General features: G+C 42.2%; 1 protein-coding gene across 1 annotated transcript in view; it reads right to left on the reverse strand.

Moving 5' to 3' along the window:
- Positions 1–18186, reverse strand: part of jam3b (junctional adhesion molecule 3b) — a 60664-nt gene extending 42478 nt beyond the window's left edge. Inside the window, exon 1 of the mRNA XM_079508366.1 lies at positions 18065–18186. Coding sequence (XP_079364492.1) covers positions 18065–18113 — 49 coding nt within the window. The 5' untranslated portion in view covers positions 18114–18186. The remainder of the gene's footprint in view (positions 1–18064) is intronic.
- Positions 18187–18548: the final 362 nt, after the last annotated feature.

The following is an 18548-nucleotide window of genomic DNA, read 5'->3' on the forward strand; positions in this document are numbered from 1 at the left end:
GTCACCGGAGGACATCATCATAACGTCATCATGACGTCATTTGGCTTGCTGGGTCTTGAATGTATACATTAGACAATGATTATTAGTTGTATACACTTTGATTCACAACGTGAAAGACTTTTGATCGATGCAGATCCAATCTGATGCTTACTTTTACTGTCAACCGTACGGTATAGAGATGGCGATGGTTAGTGCATAGCAAACCTGCCACCAATCAATACCGTTAAGTATGGAGTCAAGGGTCAAACAAGTTACTGCTGCTGAAGATTTACACCTTAAGCAAAAGATATCCATTAAACCTGGCTTGCAAACTCTAGCAACTGGCCAGCATTTTGTATAATGCTGTGGGAAGCAATTCATGCCATTTCATTGCTCATTACATTAGTAAGCACTATAGTGTGGAATACATGGCCAGCAGAGTAGAATGTGTGTCACCAACAGCGTGTGACTGCCTGTGGGGACAAGTGACCACAGGTGAGCATGCTTTGACAGGCATGGTTGAAGAGGGACATGGGTCACATTTTTACCACCAGACTCAATCGAGAAAGTAATGCCCCGCCAAGGGCAAATCAGCCATAGCTTCCCTACCCTGTATGTGCAAATTTCCAAATACATTCCAGGGTTAAATTAAGTCCGGTCTTTGTGACAGAAAGCCTTTGCTGTAATTTATTTTGCATATATTATTTGAGTTGTAAAGAAGTGACACAATTGTACATACGGTATAATATGAGAATTGATTTAACCCATTTTGGGCGGGAACCCCTTTTGGTGTTACTGTTAGCATTATGTTATGCTTTAGCTATTTAAAAATAGCAGATCTACAAGCTCATAGCGCGCCACCGAGTGGCGCGCTACGAGCTTGTAGGTCTGCTATTTTTGAAAAATCGAAGAACGACTGACATAGAAACATAGCTTTTTCAGAAAACTGTCATTTTCAAACAGACATTTTTAGAATCTGATCTCAGGTCAAAATGGGCTAAATCTGATTTCCATCCAGAAAGATTGTACTACTGTGCAATTTAATAGTTGTTTACTCCACATCGACAAAATAGCTTCTCACTAAAAGGGTGGAGTCGCTCGCTCATAAAAATCCGCATGCTAAACGCCTGAGACATCACATTCCATTCCAGGAGAGTCATAGCTGACGGTAAACCATTATGATTATTTGTTATTTGTCTAAAACGTGACTACTATCTGAGTACATGTCCCAAAAAGAAAGAAAGATGTTGACACCAAAAGTGAGCAATTTCCGGCTAACCACTTATACCAGCCATATTTTATACTTTGGTGTGCATCGTGCGATGTTCGATAGATCGAAAATAGCCTATGTACAAGCAGCTCACACCCCGATGCAACATGTTATGAGATCTGCTATTTTTGCTAATTGTTCCGGAAGCTTTTAGAAAATGTAAAGAATAACGGATGAAAATGGAGACGTCATAAAGTGAGAGATTTCCGGTTTACGGGTCGAGCAGCCTCTCATCTCAGACAACAAATGTGCACAAAGGCATACTCTAACCTCAAATAGTTTGCATAGGCCGCCTGAGTTGTTGCAAAGGGAATGTCGCTGCACAGCAGCTGGTGAAGGGATGGGGGACGACTGCATCTGAGCCTCATGCTGCCACTGACCTCCCCTCTCTCTGCAGCTCCCATCACCTGCTCAGGGGGAAGAATCCCTCTGTGGGTTTCCACGGGAAATGCCAGACAGACACATGCAATAGACAGGCAACCACAACGACACGCTGCCTCAATGCCACCGAGGACTATTTACAGACTGCATAACGTGACCTATGCCATCGTTGCTCTTACAGTCACACAGGAAATAAACACAAGCCTGTTGATGCTTTAGAACCGTTTTACTCTGTTGTACGACAACAATGCTGCTCAATGACAAGGACTGATTTAACCACTTTCAGCCTATTTTAGGCATGTGATTACATCTTCTCTTTAACCCATTTACGTAGGCCTGACGTCGGGGGAAAAAAAAGTCTTCTGAAAGAATATATATTCAAAGATTTGTGCCGCATTTTCACGATTTTTCAAAAATAGCAGACCTACAAGCTTGTAGATCTGCTATTTTTCAATAACATAATGCTTAGTTAAAACACCAAAAGGGGTTCCCGCCCAGAATGGGTTAAATAGCAATATGCATCATGACGTGTTGTGAGCTTGTTTTAGGCTCAAGTTAAAAACACACAATGCAAAGCATTTTTAGTTGAAGATAATTTCTTTATTGTTGAAAATATGTTATTTTAGTGAAGCACGTTCGACGAAATTAGGCTTTGCTTTAAAGTGCTGTGGTGTTAAGAATAGGCTAGGTGGCCAGCTGGTGACCTCAGTCACCTGCTGTCTCTCCTTGTATCCAAACACAAGGTTTCTGTGGCACTTGTGGCTGGTAAGGAAAACCCCACCATGGTCCTCGTTTCAATACTATCGTCTTTTTATGATTTACCTCGGGGTGGCAATACAAATCAACGTAAAATACATACAATCTACTGCATGAAAATGCTTTGAAAGAGGGGTTTTCAACATAATCTTTGTCTTTCTGCAGAGCTAAGAACCACTGAGCTGTTTTGTAAGCAGATTATGCCTTTGTCTGGTGTTTACGTGCCAGTAGGACAGACAGCAGAAAGCAAGCCTGCCTCTGGACCCTGATCCAGAAAGGAAATACAAACCTGTGGGTTTCCGTTTGCCTCATCATTTGTGGCAAGTTCAGTTTCATCTGAACAAGATGATACGGTCTTGTGCCACATTATATGCAATATGTAACCCTGGAAGGACTCGGCCGTGTGTATAGGAAAAAATAACCTGTTAATAGGCATTAGGCAATGATTGCAGCTTGAACATTCATAGCAGAGTCGAATATTCCATCACTTAGAGAGAAGAGCCGCTCGTCTGCCTGTTGCTCCTGGTGTGGAAAATCTATGGAATCTCTGGAGCAGCACATAGCTGGACCCACCCCTGATAAACGTTGACTAACACAGATTGGCCATCTGCCAGGCCTGATCAGCTTAAATGCATTCTACTATGGTAGTACAACAGTATAACGGAGCAGGCATAATAAATGATAGCACACACTGTACACTACAGTCACACAATCATATCTGAGACCTTACACGTGCACATCCACCCCCCCCCCCCACCCCCCCAAAAAGCCCTGACTATCCTAGCCTTCTCCTTGGACAACAATGCCCTCGCCTCTCCCTCCGAGTACCACACCACCAACGAGAACCCTGGCCACAGGACGCCGCCCTCGGCCATGTGCAGGGATGATCTTGATGGTTGGTGATCAGAGATAAACTGCATGGTTGGTCAGTTCCGCATGAGCGGCTGCACTGGAGGGGGGATGTTCATTACACCAAGCATCAGTTGGACGGAGGTCACTTTGAGGCAGTCGTCAGCCTAGATACATGTAGACTTCATCTGAAAGTGTGGCGGAAAGCAAGCGCACGAAGGCATAAGACAATTGTTCTCGCTGCCTCACACCGGATTGAGCTGGAATGGTGGGGTCCTCATGACGAAACTCTGGGTTCAACTTAGGGGTGGAGAATAGATGGGTAATGTGTGTGCGTGTGTGGGGAGGGGGTGGGCCTAGCTCACTGTTTTTCTCTAGTTCTCTAACAGTCAGGCACACACACACACATCTCCTTGGGGGTCCCATGTGAGCGCCGTAAACTTTACCCCATGCCGACAAAAGGCTTTGTTCTCGTGGGTTCTACTGTTTGTCTTTTTATTTTCCTCTAATAAATTATTTGTTGGCTCTTTGCTTTTGTATGCGTTGAATATTTTAGGATCTGCACATATGTGCATATCCGTGTATTCTTCAGTTCTCTAGACAAGAATGATGAGATGTGGCTCAGTCTCAGCAAGCTGCACGCAAACCCCATCAGATACCTTACAAAACCCGACAGCTACAGCTATCTGCTTTCTTCTGGCTTTATGGAACACACTGTGTACCAAATGGAACCTCATCTTAAGTACGTGAGAGATTTACAAAGGGATACATTACTGTCAGGGATACATTTGTTCCCTTACACAGTAATAGGCTCTCATTATTCTGGCAGGCAGACAAATCTCCATGTTCTTGGTGGGTCTTCCTTCTAAGGTTATCTTGTAAGCTCTGATAAAGAGCATTGTATAATGTTAAGCTGGCTTTGGAAGTGGGACTGCCTTGTGAAAGGAAATGGCACGAGAGATAAGTAATTGTCATTTTAGGGGTGTTTCTGCTGCATTACATCGCTGGAATGCGAAGAGAAGCTTGATTATCAACTTCTGCGGCATAGCATACAAGTCAGGAAGTCCCTCGGCTCACATGGGATGTGGAACATTAGTCATTCTTTCTACATCTCTTGCTTTTTTACCTTTTAGCAGGAAATGTAGTTAAAATAATGTTCTTCAAAGACACTTCTTTGAAGAAATGATTTTAAAATGAATTATTATTAACCCATTCTGAATGGGAACCCCTTTTGGTGTTTTAACTAAGCATTATGTTATGCTTTAGCTATTTTTGAAAAATCGTGAAAATGCGGCACAAATCTTTGAATATATATTCTTTCAGAAGACTTTTTTTTTATTTCGACGTCAGGCCTAAATGGGTTAAATTGTTATTATTATTATTATTATTATTATTATTATTATTATTATTGTCATCATAATTATTATTATTTCCTAGTAATGTGAAGTATTCACTTCAGGGAAGCACCATGCAGCTAAGATTAGAACCACAATGAGGCGGCTCGCAGTAGCCCATGCCTTCAAAGTGATCATTTATAAAGATGGGGGAAAAAAACAAACCCTTCAGTTTCTGTAATATTTACTATATTATTATATTGTTTACCATGAAACACAACTAGGAAGAGATCCCGAGGCAATAGGCCTATCTCACAGCATTTCCCCGCCCCCTTTTTACGCCCCCCTTTTAGAGCTAGTGGTGTTATTCTTTTTCCGGTCCATAGGCTTCCATGTTAAAAGAGGTATTTTCACAAGCCACAAACTACCGTTTTGTAAAGGTAAGGTTTATTCTACTTATTTGAGTTGTTATACCATTGTGTTTTCTTCATATTATTATCGGTCTTTGACATTTTAACATTAGGAAATGTACTTAGATTCTCCAGTGAAAAAAAGTGTAAATGCCTAATGTTAAATGACACCACTATGTACCGGAAGTGGGCGTGGAAAGCGGGCTGTGAGAGAGGCCTATACGCTCCCTCTAACAGTGCTCAGGCATGGCGGGCCACCATGTTACAAACTTGCCACCTATCTCTGGCATCCAGGCAAATATCTGAAGCACGTACTTACCCAAAGTATGTCCTCACATACGTGTGACAACTGGACTGTGTACATGCGGTCTCTGGGCTTCGGCCGTGTTCCACTATAGCCCTACTAAGTACAGTGAAAAGACCAGACCAGAGCAGTAGACCTTCGACCATGTTCCACTATAGCCCTACTAAGTACAGTGAAAAGACCAGACCAGAGCAGTAGACCTACTAAGTACAGTGAAAAGACCAGACCAGAGCAGTAGACCTAAGTACAGTGAAAAGACCAGACCAGAGCAGTAGACCTAAGTACAGTGAAAAGACCAGACCAGAGCAGTAGACCTTCGGCCATGTTCCACTATAGCCCTACTAAGTACAGTGAAAAGACCAGACCAGAGCAGTAGACCCACGCACAATGATCTTTTCTGACAGGATCAGGAAATGCCATTAATGTCCCTAGATATCAGCCATTTCAACATTCTTTAAATATTTATTCACCTTCCATCCGACAATACTTTAGGATGGTTTTTTTCTTTCCTTCACCCAGTTGATTAAGTTTTTATGCTGGAAGACAGCCAGTCAGTTTTTTCTTTCTGCATTTATCTGCTTAATTTTTTGAGTGGTGTAAACCACTCCTACAACTGGCTTTGTTAGTTTACGTGTCTGTCCGTACCAAAAAAAATCACACCCGTGTGAACTGAGTGGTGTAAGGTCTGTCTGACGTAATGAAATCATGTCTGACGTAATGAAATCACACCCGGATGTGATTTCACAACTGGCTTTTTTTGTGCAGAAAAAATGAGCATGGTTGCTATGTTCACCCTGTTCACCCGGGTGTGATTTAATTACGTCAGAAATTATTTTGAACATAGCAACCATGCTCATTTTTTTCTGCACACAAAAGCCAGTTGTAGGAGTGGTTTACACCACTAAAAAATGAGCATGGTTGCTATGGTCACCCAGTTCACACGGGTGTGATTTCATTACGTCAGACATTACGTCAGACCACAGCTGATCAGTCTATATAAGACCTTACACCACTCAGTTCACACGGGTGTGATTTTTAGGATAGGATGATTTCCTGTCCCGGGGGTCAATAAAGTGGTTATAGCGAGTCTATTTTTTATACATTAATGCCAAACATAATGTCCCCTCGTATAAGACATACCAAGTTGTAAAGCGACATACTGTAACAGCAATCTATTCCAGTTAAATCCTAACATCTTTACCACTAAGTAGCCCAGAAGGGATAGCGTACTAACACCATATGGACAGATGGTGTGGTTACAATCTGTCAACACTATCTGGCCAGTCAGCTGAAAGCATCACTGACTGCAACGATGATGCAACCGGTGGGGCTTCCACAACAGAGAAGAAGCTATTGATTGATTGGGGGTCTGATTCTGATGCTCTTTTTTTATTTTCTTTGATTTACATGAAGAAACATTTCGTGTGTGTGTGTGTGTGTGTGTGTGTGTGTGTGTGTGTGTGTGTGTGTGTGTGTGTGTGTGTGTGTGTGTGTGTGTGTGTGTGTGTGTGTGTGTGTGTGTGTGTGTGTGTGTGTGTGTGTGTGTGTGTGTGTGTGTGTGTGTGTGTGTGTGTGTGTGTGTGTTCTATCAACCTGCTTGGTTGTCATGATATATGACCTAATTAATTTGTTTAGGACGGCAACATTGATTCTTTATAAACCTTAAACTTAAAGGAAATAAATAAAAAGTACACGTTGTTGACCAGCGACCACCACAAGTCTATACTGTTCCCCTCCGCATCTCTTCACAACGTCGAAAACATTCCTATTTTACATTATTCTTATTGTGCCCAAAATCGTTGTGTAGATGATGTGCTATTTTTTGCCAAATGTTCTCCCCCAGAATTGGGACGCTAGGGTTGAAGGTTGTACTTTATTGTTACATCTTGTGTACACGTACAGGTACATAAGAGTAAAACTTATTTTTTGTTTGGCTTCCTTACAGACAATGCAGCAGCATAATAAGATGTGCTTAACCTGAAAACACATCTGAAAGGAAATCTAAATCAACTGGGTGACATTAATAGCAGGACTATATATTCTGTGCGCTAAAGCCTGAGACGGTTTCCAGGAGGATTTCATCGATACTGAGCTTTTTAGCCTCATTGTGAAGCATTAGTGATGCATGTGTCACTGAACTGATGAAGTGTCAGCCGCGAGTACTTTGAAACGGCTTACTAAGAAATGTTTCACTGGAAACGCACCGTGAAATTCTAAACAGCATCCCTTTATAACTCACATACAGATGCACATGCTCTGTCTATCTCGCATGCACGCACGCACGCTCGCACGCACGCACGCACGCACGCACGCACGCACGCACGCACGCACGCACGCACGCACGCACGCACGTACACACATGCACACACATGCACACACATGCACACACACGCTCTGCTACTCATTGGTATGTAACTCCCTTTGGATGGCCACCAAGATTTCTGTCATGTCCTACCACAAGCACTCTGAAATCCCCCTCTGGAGAGACTGTGCTATCAAGTACAGCACTATTGAACCCAGGACCTTCCAGCCTCACACCTAGAAGGCCCTGGGTTCGATCCCCGCTGGGGACGCTGTGGGCGCTGGGGGCGTGTCCTCTCCTCTGCGTCATCAGTGCCCATACCCGAGGCGGCGGGGCTGGCGAAAGGGCCTTTCTGTGTGGAGTTTGCATGTTCTCCCTGTGTCCCCTAGCCCCTAGCCCCTAGCCAAGGCGCCTGATGGAGGGGAAAGGAACTGGTCGGAATAACGTGTTCCTTCCTACGTCCGGCCGGGGAAACTCTGCCCTGTCAGGTGAAAAAAAGCAGCTTGGACTCCTCATGCATAGAAGGAAGCATGAGGTCAGTCTGCTGCCCCCCCCCTTCTAAAAAGTAGTCTTGAGGAGACAAAATGTGGCCGCACATTCTTGGAGCCAAAGTGCCAATATTTTAAAGTAAAGAAACCAACGTTTCGGCAGGTAACTGCCTTCCCTGAAGAAGGTTGCTTTGTTGGCTGGTTTCTTTACTCTGCGTCGTTTCTTGTCCCTTGAAGACTACTTTTTAGATTATTCTGCCATGGCCCGGCACCACTATAAGGACTTGTTCACAGTATCACATCTTCTACCTGCCATCTAGCTGTCCCTAATAAATTCCTCAACATGGTCACTTCTGTCCGAAGCTATATTTGCTTTTCTGTTTGGCGATCATCATCGTCACAGACAGGGGTCAACAAATTGATCTCATCTACTGCAACAAGATTCTCCTCATTGCTATTCAGATGAATATGACTTTGAGTAGTGTACTATAGCAGACCTGTCAATCACTGCCTTTGCAGTAGAACATCAGGATGTCTATCAGAGGACACGGAACAGCTCCATCACGTAGTTACGGTCTTCGAATTTAGACAGCAGGAAATGGGAAAATGATGCTCCAGGAGATGAACACAGGCCCAAAGAATGCTAAACAAAATGTCTTCCCTTTAGAGACTCTCTTTCATATCAGATAAAAGTCATCTTCCCACTCCCTTTTTCCTGCAGTTGTGCCCAGAGCTATACCACTCAGCAGCATAACATTGTGATTGACATCTTCATTGGTGAGATCGAGGGCACTTGGGGTGAGGTTAATGCACGATAGAAAGTTACTGTGACTTCAACTTTATCGTAGCTTAGTCTACCAGCAGCTCCCACCCCTTCATGTGTGTTTGTGCTGGAGGCGTACGTCGCAAACTTCGCTCTGAATTACATTTCATGGCGTCTTTAAATATAATCCACAGAATGAGATTTAGAGAGAGAAAAAAAAGGTGATTATTTTTCTTCTTTTAAATCCAGATCATGGTTCAGATGAACCGGTCAAAAGGATTGTTCAGTCATGCTTTCTCCAGCTATATGAAATAAGGCTGCTATCTCAAAAAGAGGGCCTTTTTTCTTTTTCTTTTTTCTCTCCCCATCCCATGGTGACCTAGAGAATGTCATCCGTGCTATCATTTCTTCTCAGTTGTATTACTGTAACTCCTGGCAAACTCCCCAGTCTCTCCTCTGCCTACAACTCACCCAAAAATGCTCCACTGAGGCCCGAAGAACATAACAACAGCTAGGATGAACTGTAACACCATATACTGTATTTATTTTTAGTCTCCCTGAACTATTTTTGGAGATTTCGGATTGATTTGAATATTACTTTTAGAGGCTTGCATGAATATGGAAAACGTTTAATACGCCATGAGCTGGCACACAACATCCTTGAGCTTCTCCTAAACAGCTTCAATTCTGCAACATGGAAACACCAAAATCATCCAAATACATCATGGTTATAATCAGCATATGAATATTCCATCCGGAATCATATATTCACGTATGTGTGCCTGAATATGGGTGCAATGCTGTGGAACAAACTGTGCTGAAAAACACCTGAGGTTGTCATACGACGCTGCCTTTTGGCTATTTTTAGTTTGGTAATTGCCTTTTGTTACAAGCCGGTAAACAAGAGGATGAATCCAGAGCGATTATCTGGTTATGACTCCCAGCGCAGAGCCTCCTGTTCTCTCAGACGGTAGTTCAACCACACGGATACTATAGCCCATCGCCATGCAGCATCATGGCATTAATCCATTTAGGCCTGACGTCAAAATAAAAAAAAACGTTCACTCTGAAAGAATATTATATTCAAAGATTTGTGCCGCATTTTTACGATTTTTCAAAAATAGCAGACCTACAAGCTCATAGCGCGCCACTCGGTGGCGCGCTATGAGCTTGTAGATCTGCTATTTTTCAATAGCTAAAGTGTAACATAATGCTTAGTTAAAACACCAAAAGGGGTTCCCGTCCAGAATTTTGACCTGAGGACAATTCTACAAAATGTCTTCTAAATCCTACACCGTTTTCTGAAAAAACCTGTGTTTCTATGTCAGTGGTGCTCAACCTTTTTCATGTCAAGGACCCCCAAAAATATCTGGATTTTCGCCGCCGACCCCCCCCCCCCCCCATCTGAAAATATGGTGTTCCAGGGATCTCCCAGAAGCAAGGATTTGAGTTAAAAACATTCGCTCTGAAAGAATATATAATATTCAAAGATATCGACCACATTTTCAGAAATAGCTGACCTGGCTACAAGCTCGTAGCGCGGCACTCGGTGCCGCGCTATGAGCTTGTAGATCTGCTATTTTTCAATAGCTAAAGCATAACATAATGCTTAAATCACCAAAAGGGGTTCCCGTCTAGAATGGATTAATGAAGCCCCTAATTCTTTCACTAAGCTGACAACATCCCGATGTTTGATCGATGGCGGTCTCATCTGACTTATTGATATGCTCCGTCAGTGTCCAGCGAGCACATGAAGAGCAAGGGAAACACTGCTGTAGTGCTTACTGCCTCTGGGGACCACAGATAAGGATCTTTAAACAGGAAGCCTAGCTAACGTACGTTGCCCTAACGCAGACGGATTGGAGCTGCATGGGCATATATCTCAAAGGTTATCATGTTAATCTCTGGAGTCGTCTAAACATCACATAATAACATCCTGGCAAAACAAACAACCATTTCTGCCTGCCATGCAGGAAACATTTATGATACCAAGAGTCATTTCTCTGGTATCTTTTCTGTTGTGTGTGCTATCTGATAATATGGCCTTTTATGAGAAATTCTATAATAAGCCTGATTATATGATTATACATCTGTGTAGATGCAAGGGTCTGCAATGCGTATTCATATCTTTTGACTACAATTTGGTGTCTGCAGACGTGCACACATTCAGTAGCAACACGAGCTGCACTCGATACAAGGCACAACCTAATGACCTTCCAGACAACTGAAGGACTTATTGCCATTGTGAGAAGAGGTCTAGGGCTCCATTTTCGTCACCGCTAAACCCCTTATCCCTAAACTTCTTTGCCTTTTTTTTTTTTTTTTTTTACTATTTAACCCATTTTGGGCGGGAACCCCTTTTGGTGTTAGCATTATGTTATGCTTTAGCTATTGAAAAATAGCAGATCTACAAGCTCGCTACGAGCTTGTAGGTCTGCTATTTTTGAAAGATCGAAGAACGACTGACATAGAGACATAGCTTTTTCAGAAAACTGGATGTAGAAGACATTTTTAGAATCTGATCTCAGGTCAAAATGGGTGAATAGTTAAAATGGCCAGTCTACAAGCTCACAACGTGTCAATGTAGATCGGCTAGTAGTTGAACTATTCAAAAATGTTTTTCAAAATAGTAAAAAGGCAAAGGGATACGGGGTTTAGCGGTGACGAAAATGGAGCCCCTAATATCCTATAGTAGCCTCCTCTATCTTGCATCAATTATGTCTATGCATTCCTGGAATGCAGATTCAGCAAAGATTCTAAAAAAAAAATGCAGGTTTGTATTTTGTTCATCAAACCTGCCAACAAACACAATTTCAAGTTCAAGTCCTTTATTATCACTGTATGCTCCTATAATACAGCGACACCTCTTCACTCAACCTCTCCTAAGAGCAGTGTTGTTTTTGGCAGCACATTTTTATTTTTGTCTTTTGAATAGTTTTCATTTAGTTTTAGTCACATTTTAGTCACCGGAATGTGTTAGTGTTAGTCTAGTTTTAGTCGACTAAATCTACAGTTGATTTAGTCGACTAAAATGTATTTTGGCGGGCCTTGATGCAGTGCAGTGGTTTTGCACTTGCTGAAAAACAAGCTTGTGAGCTTGTAGATCGGCTATTTTCAGCATGCAGCAAAGTGTAACATGACTTGTACTGGATCTCTTGTCCACTAGTCCATTCCTAACATTTTAGTCTAGTTTTTATTTGTTGACAAAATCTACAGTATATTTAGTCTTAGTTTTAGTCATCATAGCTTAGTTTTCATTTAGTTTCTATTTAGTTTTTGTCAGTGGAAAAAGGTAGTCGACGAACATTTTACGTCTTAGTTTTAGTCGACGAAAACAACACTGCCTAAGAGTGTCTATTTTTTTTCCAGTGCATGCACAGCATACTGTACTTGTTACGTGCGGTCACAGAGTCTAGGAGGCACGTAGTAGTGTATACAGTATGAGTTGTTGACGAAGTGGCTATCCGGATATGGAAAGTATCCTTTGGCCTTTAGCCTATACACTATATATTTAGATTGTCCTATGAGGTAGGCAATGGTGTCTGTAATAGAGATTATGCGCGTGACATCATCATCAAACCAGGAAGTTATGCAGGAACGCCTACTGAGTGGCAAAAACCTACTTTCTGGCCTTGACAGCACATACATCCACACAGAAAAGTCATATCTGATTGCATTAAACAACATTAAACAATGTTAAACTCACTTTGCCTGTTGCTTTGCCACTCGATTTGCCACTCGATGTGCCATTCACTTTAAGCATGCGCATACTCTCTATATTGCCATGAGGAGGTTTTGGCCAATTATGCTCTATCTATGAAATGGCTTCCATTATTTGCCTTCTTTTTTTTTTATCATGTTAGTCTTATCTGTCACTGACATAATCACATGGTGGCCATCATACTCGGGGGATGGATGGCGTTCCCCCCCCCCCCCCCCCCACCAGTATGACGTAAGAGCAAAATGGCCCCTATATGTGAATCATGGTTCGAATCGATGGAGGGCTGAGGCTGCACATATCTGCCATTTCTGGAATGTGAGTGTGAAGGTGTTTAGCTTTTAACCTTCAACATCTGCTACTAGCTTACTGAGAGAGGGAAAATGATAAAAGTGGGATAGGATTCTTCCCTGTGAGGACTTGACTTCACCTCTTCCACTTTCTCTCTGGAGAGGCATCTTCAAACCCAACCTTCAGTTGTGCTTTCCTTACAAAGTCCTGGTATTATTTCCCCCTCTCCTCTTGGGCCCCGGGGTCCCGCTCATCAACATGGCTCCCTTTTATCTCGCAGAAAAACAGGTGGGTATGATTGTTATTCCCAGCACACATGATATGAAGATCTTTCCCACCCCATATGTTTTCTATTCGGAATGCTGCATTTGCTGCTACTACAAACACTGCATTTGCTGCCAACACGCACGCACGCACGCACGCACGCGCACACACACACACACACACACACAGAGGTTTGGGAGGGACACCACAGATATTTCTGGTCACGTCCCTGACTGCCTAAAACACCTCCACCCACTCCTACTCAGCTGTTTGGGGCCATTCCACAGCAAGCGTCATGTGACCCAGTGCTTCGCCTGTGTATCCCTGTGTATCCCTGTGTGTCCCTGTGTATCCCAGTGCTCTGCCTGTGTATCCCAGTTGAAAAAACTGTTTTGCTACAGATATCCATCTGGGTGATGATCCTAAGGCGTGTGCTAATTATCTTCTGATCAGATTTGAGCACTATACAATTGCTTGTGAACATATTAGCATCGACCAGCAGCATCCATGACAAATGTACCAATAACTCAGGCCAAACTCTTTTCTTCTAGTGTCCGTTTGAGGCTAGACAACACCACCCTGGGCGTTCCTTTATAGACGGACATTTGGTGATAACAGCAGATCTTCAAGCAGGTTGCAACGCAACACACTGTGCTCTGCCATTTGGAGATATTTGGAGGGGAAGAAGGTGGTGGACAAAGTATAGCCCGGTCAACTAAGTATATATACACTGTAGGGCTTAAGTGGTATATGTGTCTCACTCAGGCCTAATTAATCCATTCTGGGCGGGAACCCCCTTTGGTGTTTATAGCATTATGTTATGCTTTAGCTGTTGAAAAATAGCAGATCTACAAGCTCATAGCGTGGCACCGAGTGCCGCGCTATGAACTTGCAGGTCTGCTATTTTTGAAAAATCGTGACAATGAGCCTGAAATCTTTGAATATATATTGTTACAGAGCGAGTTTTTAACTCAAATCTTTGCTACTGGGAGGGTCCCTGCATGGAACAACATATTTTCAGATGGTGGTCGCGGTGGCCAATTACATATAATTTTTGAGGTCCTTGACATGAAAATGTTTGAGAACCACTGACATAATATAAACATGGGGTTTTCAGAAAACTGTCGTGATTTCGAAGACATTTTGCAGAATCGAGCTCAGGTCTAAATGGGTTCATTAAGATACATCCAAAACGGTGATAAAACAACTACACTTGGCAGGACGTGACTGCTTTCTGCTCATTTCATTCTCCCTGTGAGTTAGTAGTTACACTGCCATTTACTGTCTCTCCAGTAAAATGTCAGACTGTATGTGACTTGCCCACAGGGGCCAGGCATGCCATTCAGAGACAAGTGCTCTAAACATTTGCTCACAAGCTTTGGGGTGGGTAGGGAACCATCTGACAACATGCACCTCCTGTGGGAGGAACTATCAGCACTTATCCTGCATGCATGCGGGGCTACACCAACTCCCACCATGCCAACCAGCTATACCACACATGCCAAAGCATGAATGAACCGCCTCAACCACTATGAGTGAACTAAAAACCCATACACTCCAAAACAGCGGAGATTTGCCGATCTACAAACTCACAGGTCTTTTTGTAGGTCTGCTATTTGTATGCCTGTTTTGCTGAATGTTCACCTGTTTTCACCAAATGTTGTTGCTCTATTGTGACATGCCCAGAATAGGGACGAGTGTTAATGTGGTTAGACAAATGGTTGTATGTCCAAAGCTTCCCTGTTATCGGGAGTGAGAGAACAGGGGAGTCGACACAACAACACCAGTGGACAGCTTTATCCACCATCTTATCTGTTCAGATAAAGAGACTCACTATCTTGTCCCAAAGGGCTCAAATTGGTTTATTCTCAGCTGCAATTAAAGTGACAATTTAGGTTGAGTCACAAAATGAGTCGGTTGGCCAAGGTTTTCTCATAAATATCCAGTCCAGATCATCTTCCTATCTCAAATAAACAGGAAATTGATTTTGTTTTATGAAATAAATAAATAAACGATATGTTTTCGAATGTTTTACATTCATGTACAGAATGTACAGTATGCGTTCGTTTATGTGCTAAAAGAGTGACTTTGATTACTTTTGAGACTATATTTTGGGATATACATTTCAAATCAACAGAACAATCATTGAATGATATCTCACCAATATATAATAAATGTAGAGTTACATCATGGCAAGGTAACCTAAACCTTAACCAAAGTACAATTTTGCCTAAAGTACAATATTAGGCAGTAGGCTATATTCCATTTGTTATCTAAAAAGAAATACAATTGTTTTACAGGTGCTGACTATCGATCCAAAGATACATATTAAAGGCAATAAATCACGGGAGCAAAAGGCAAACAGATCATGGGAGCATATGGATGAGCAGACAGTGAGCACAGCAGGTTGCCTACACAGCAGGTGCTTCGTGAAAAAAAAAGAAGAATCCAAGTGATGATCTTAAAGTTTATATTAGCTCAGAGCTAATCCACTCTGAGCAGCATCCAAGCTCCTACATATCTTGGCTCTGCTCTTGGCAGCGGCTTCCTGGCAGATGTACCACCATGCAGTGCATACTGCTTTGTTTGGCATATATTAAGCCATTTTGGACGGGGACCCCTTTTGGTGTTCTAAGCATTATGTTATGCTTTAGCTATTGAAAAATAGCAGATCTACAAGCTCATAGCGCGCCACCGAGTGGCGCGCTACGAGCTTGTAGGTCTGCTATTTTTGAAAAGTCGTGAAAATGTGGCGCAAATCTTTGAATATATATTTCAGAGCGAACATTTTTAACTAAAATATTGGCTTCTGGGGGGTCCCTGGAACAACATATTTTGAGATGGGGGTCCGTGGCCCAATAGAGATAATTCTGGGGGTCCTTGACATGAAAAAGGTTGAGGACCACTGACGTAGAAACATGGGTTTTTCAGAAAAATTTAGAAGCCTTTTTTTTAATCGACCTCAGTCCAGAATGGGTTAAAGTAAAACAGTTCAGGTAAAAGCCAACAATGGAAAATGTTCCCACTTAGATCTGACTCTGACTGAAAGGTCTGCTGTAAAAAAAACAACAACGCACAAGCACACACACTTAAACATAAAAGCCATAGCACTATTTTTGCTACTTTGACATTGAAATGAATGCATGTTTACAGGACGGGTCATATAGCAATAGCCTCTCTCTCTCAAACACACACAGAAGCCGCACATTAGTTTGACCGCTACAGGAGAATCATGACACATTGATGATGGATGTGTTGTAAGATTAAGACAACCATACGTAGCTAATTCTATAGTATACATCAGCTTAATCAACATTGGGCAGGTCAGATGGTGTTAGTTCAGCTGTGATATAACCAGATTTGGCCTGCTTCTAAAGACAGGAGGTGCTGACTGCGAGCCAGCTGACGGCTAGCTAAACCCTGTCCAGACATGAAGAAGACCAAAAGAATATATCTTATAACCTTAGACAAGTATAAATCCCCCCCTGAAAATGTAAATGGTTTCTGTCAACATGCATGTTGACCTCTCACAGATTGATTTAAGCAACAGATCGTCAACAATTAATATACTGACTCTGAAAAGCATCACAAATAATTTAAGCCAATCTGTTTAGAAGAGCTGTAGGCACTGTCCTACTGTTTACAGCCTGTCTTTTAGTTCCATTCAATGTCCTATAGGATTCTGCCATTTTCTATTCAAGAATACAACTATTGATGATCAGTAGGATTCGTAGCTACTGATTATTTCAATAAAATACAATGTAGTCCTACGCTAAGTCCTTTATTTAATAGGTGTTAATGTTCTGTCCTATTCATTTTCAAAATGATCTCATTCAGAATAGACAAAAGTAGGCTATAAGCAAAAAATGCACCTCAATGCAATATGATGCAACAGTTGACATTTCTAATGTGTTCCCGAGAGTCAAACATGGATGGAAGCAGGCTCGCTCGCTTAAACAAAACGTACAGAACCGGTATATATATAATATATAGGCCTGTACACTAAATTATACGCACTGTTGTTGTTGTAGCCTACTACCATCTAAAAGAGGTACATTGTATGCTGTCGTGGTTTGTTTAAACGAGTCAAACAGGGGGACGCAGCAGCAGACTGTCTGTTTGCATTGGCTCCTCCCGCAGCGCGGACGCTGTTTATTCCCTCATAGGAAAAACCGTTATCTCGTATCACCAATTTCAGCGCAACTCACTCACACCAGACCAGGCTACACCGTGAGAACGGACCGTTATAGCAATAAGATGTTGTGTTGCTATAATCACTTCAACGGCGAAGTTGTATTATTGGTTAAACTAAAGAATTGAATGTACATAAAACTCACTCCTCGAAGTAGGCTACAGCGAGTAAAAACTTTTGAAAGTGGGAGACACATATCGAGAAACTTATATTCACACACCTCGAAATGTGCCCTCAAATGTAACAAACTAAAGAGCTCCCAATGTTAACATGTTACTAAAGAGGTTGTATGAAATATATACTGTATGTTTCTATACAACATAGTTGTTTATTTTACGATTTACGAGCAGGAATTCTTTAACCGTAGCTAGGCTACGTTATAAACGAGCGATGCGCTGTCCGGCATGCGATGGCTTTGCGAAACAATGGAGCTTTCGGATTATAGGGCTTTTTTTATGCGCGCTTTTGTCAATCAACAAACCACCAAGAGAACGGCAGTTATTCTGAATTAATCATTAAAGTATAAATGAGAGTTTAAAAAACAAAACAAAAAACTTCCAGTCCAGAGAGATGACTGTGTGTGTGTAGCTACAACGCTGACAGTCTGGCTGGAGTTTACAGAGAAGATACACTTCTCTGTAACAGAATAGGACATATTTCACCGGCCATAGTATAGCTCAAACGGCAAAAGATCCACAGGACACCGACGTCGAAGAAGAGGGCAGATAAAAGTAACAATCCATCCACACGCAGTTTTACTTACAGTGAGTTGAGAGCAGAATCAGAAGCCAAGCCAGACGTGTTATCGCCATCTTAGAGTCTCAGCTATAGTCGATGCAATGTTCTCTGTTCTGTTTGGGCTGGCTGTGCATGCGCAAAGTAACCTAAACGCTTTGGAGTGGATGGAGGAGAGGAGAGAGAGAGAGAGGGCGAGAGAGAGAGAGAGAGAGGCACGCTGGGAAAGGGAGGGGGTCCTATTATATTGGGTTTCCATAGCTACCGAAAGCATCATTCACACAGACAGTAATTTATAGTTGACAAGATGTATAGGAGGCGTTTACAAGTCTGTGGCCTTATGGTATAGATAGAGAATTAACTACAGGCTCAGATTAAAACCGACCAGTGTTCAGCCTTATATAAGTATTACCGTGGGCTTCAGCTAGAATTCAGAGATGCAAATTATAATTTAATTAATCACAATTAGGCTATACCCATATCCCTATTTTCTCATTCACTCGTTTTGGTAT

This window comes from Electrona antarctica, assembly GCF_951216825.1.
Source record: "Electrona antarctica genome assembly, chromosome: 8".
Lineage (NCBI taxonomy): Eukaryota > Metazoa > Chordata > Actinopteri > Myctophiformes > Myctophidae > Electrona > Electrona antarctica.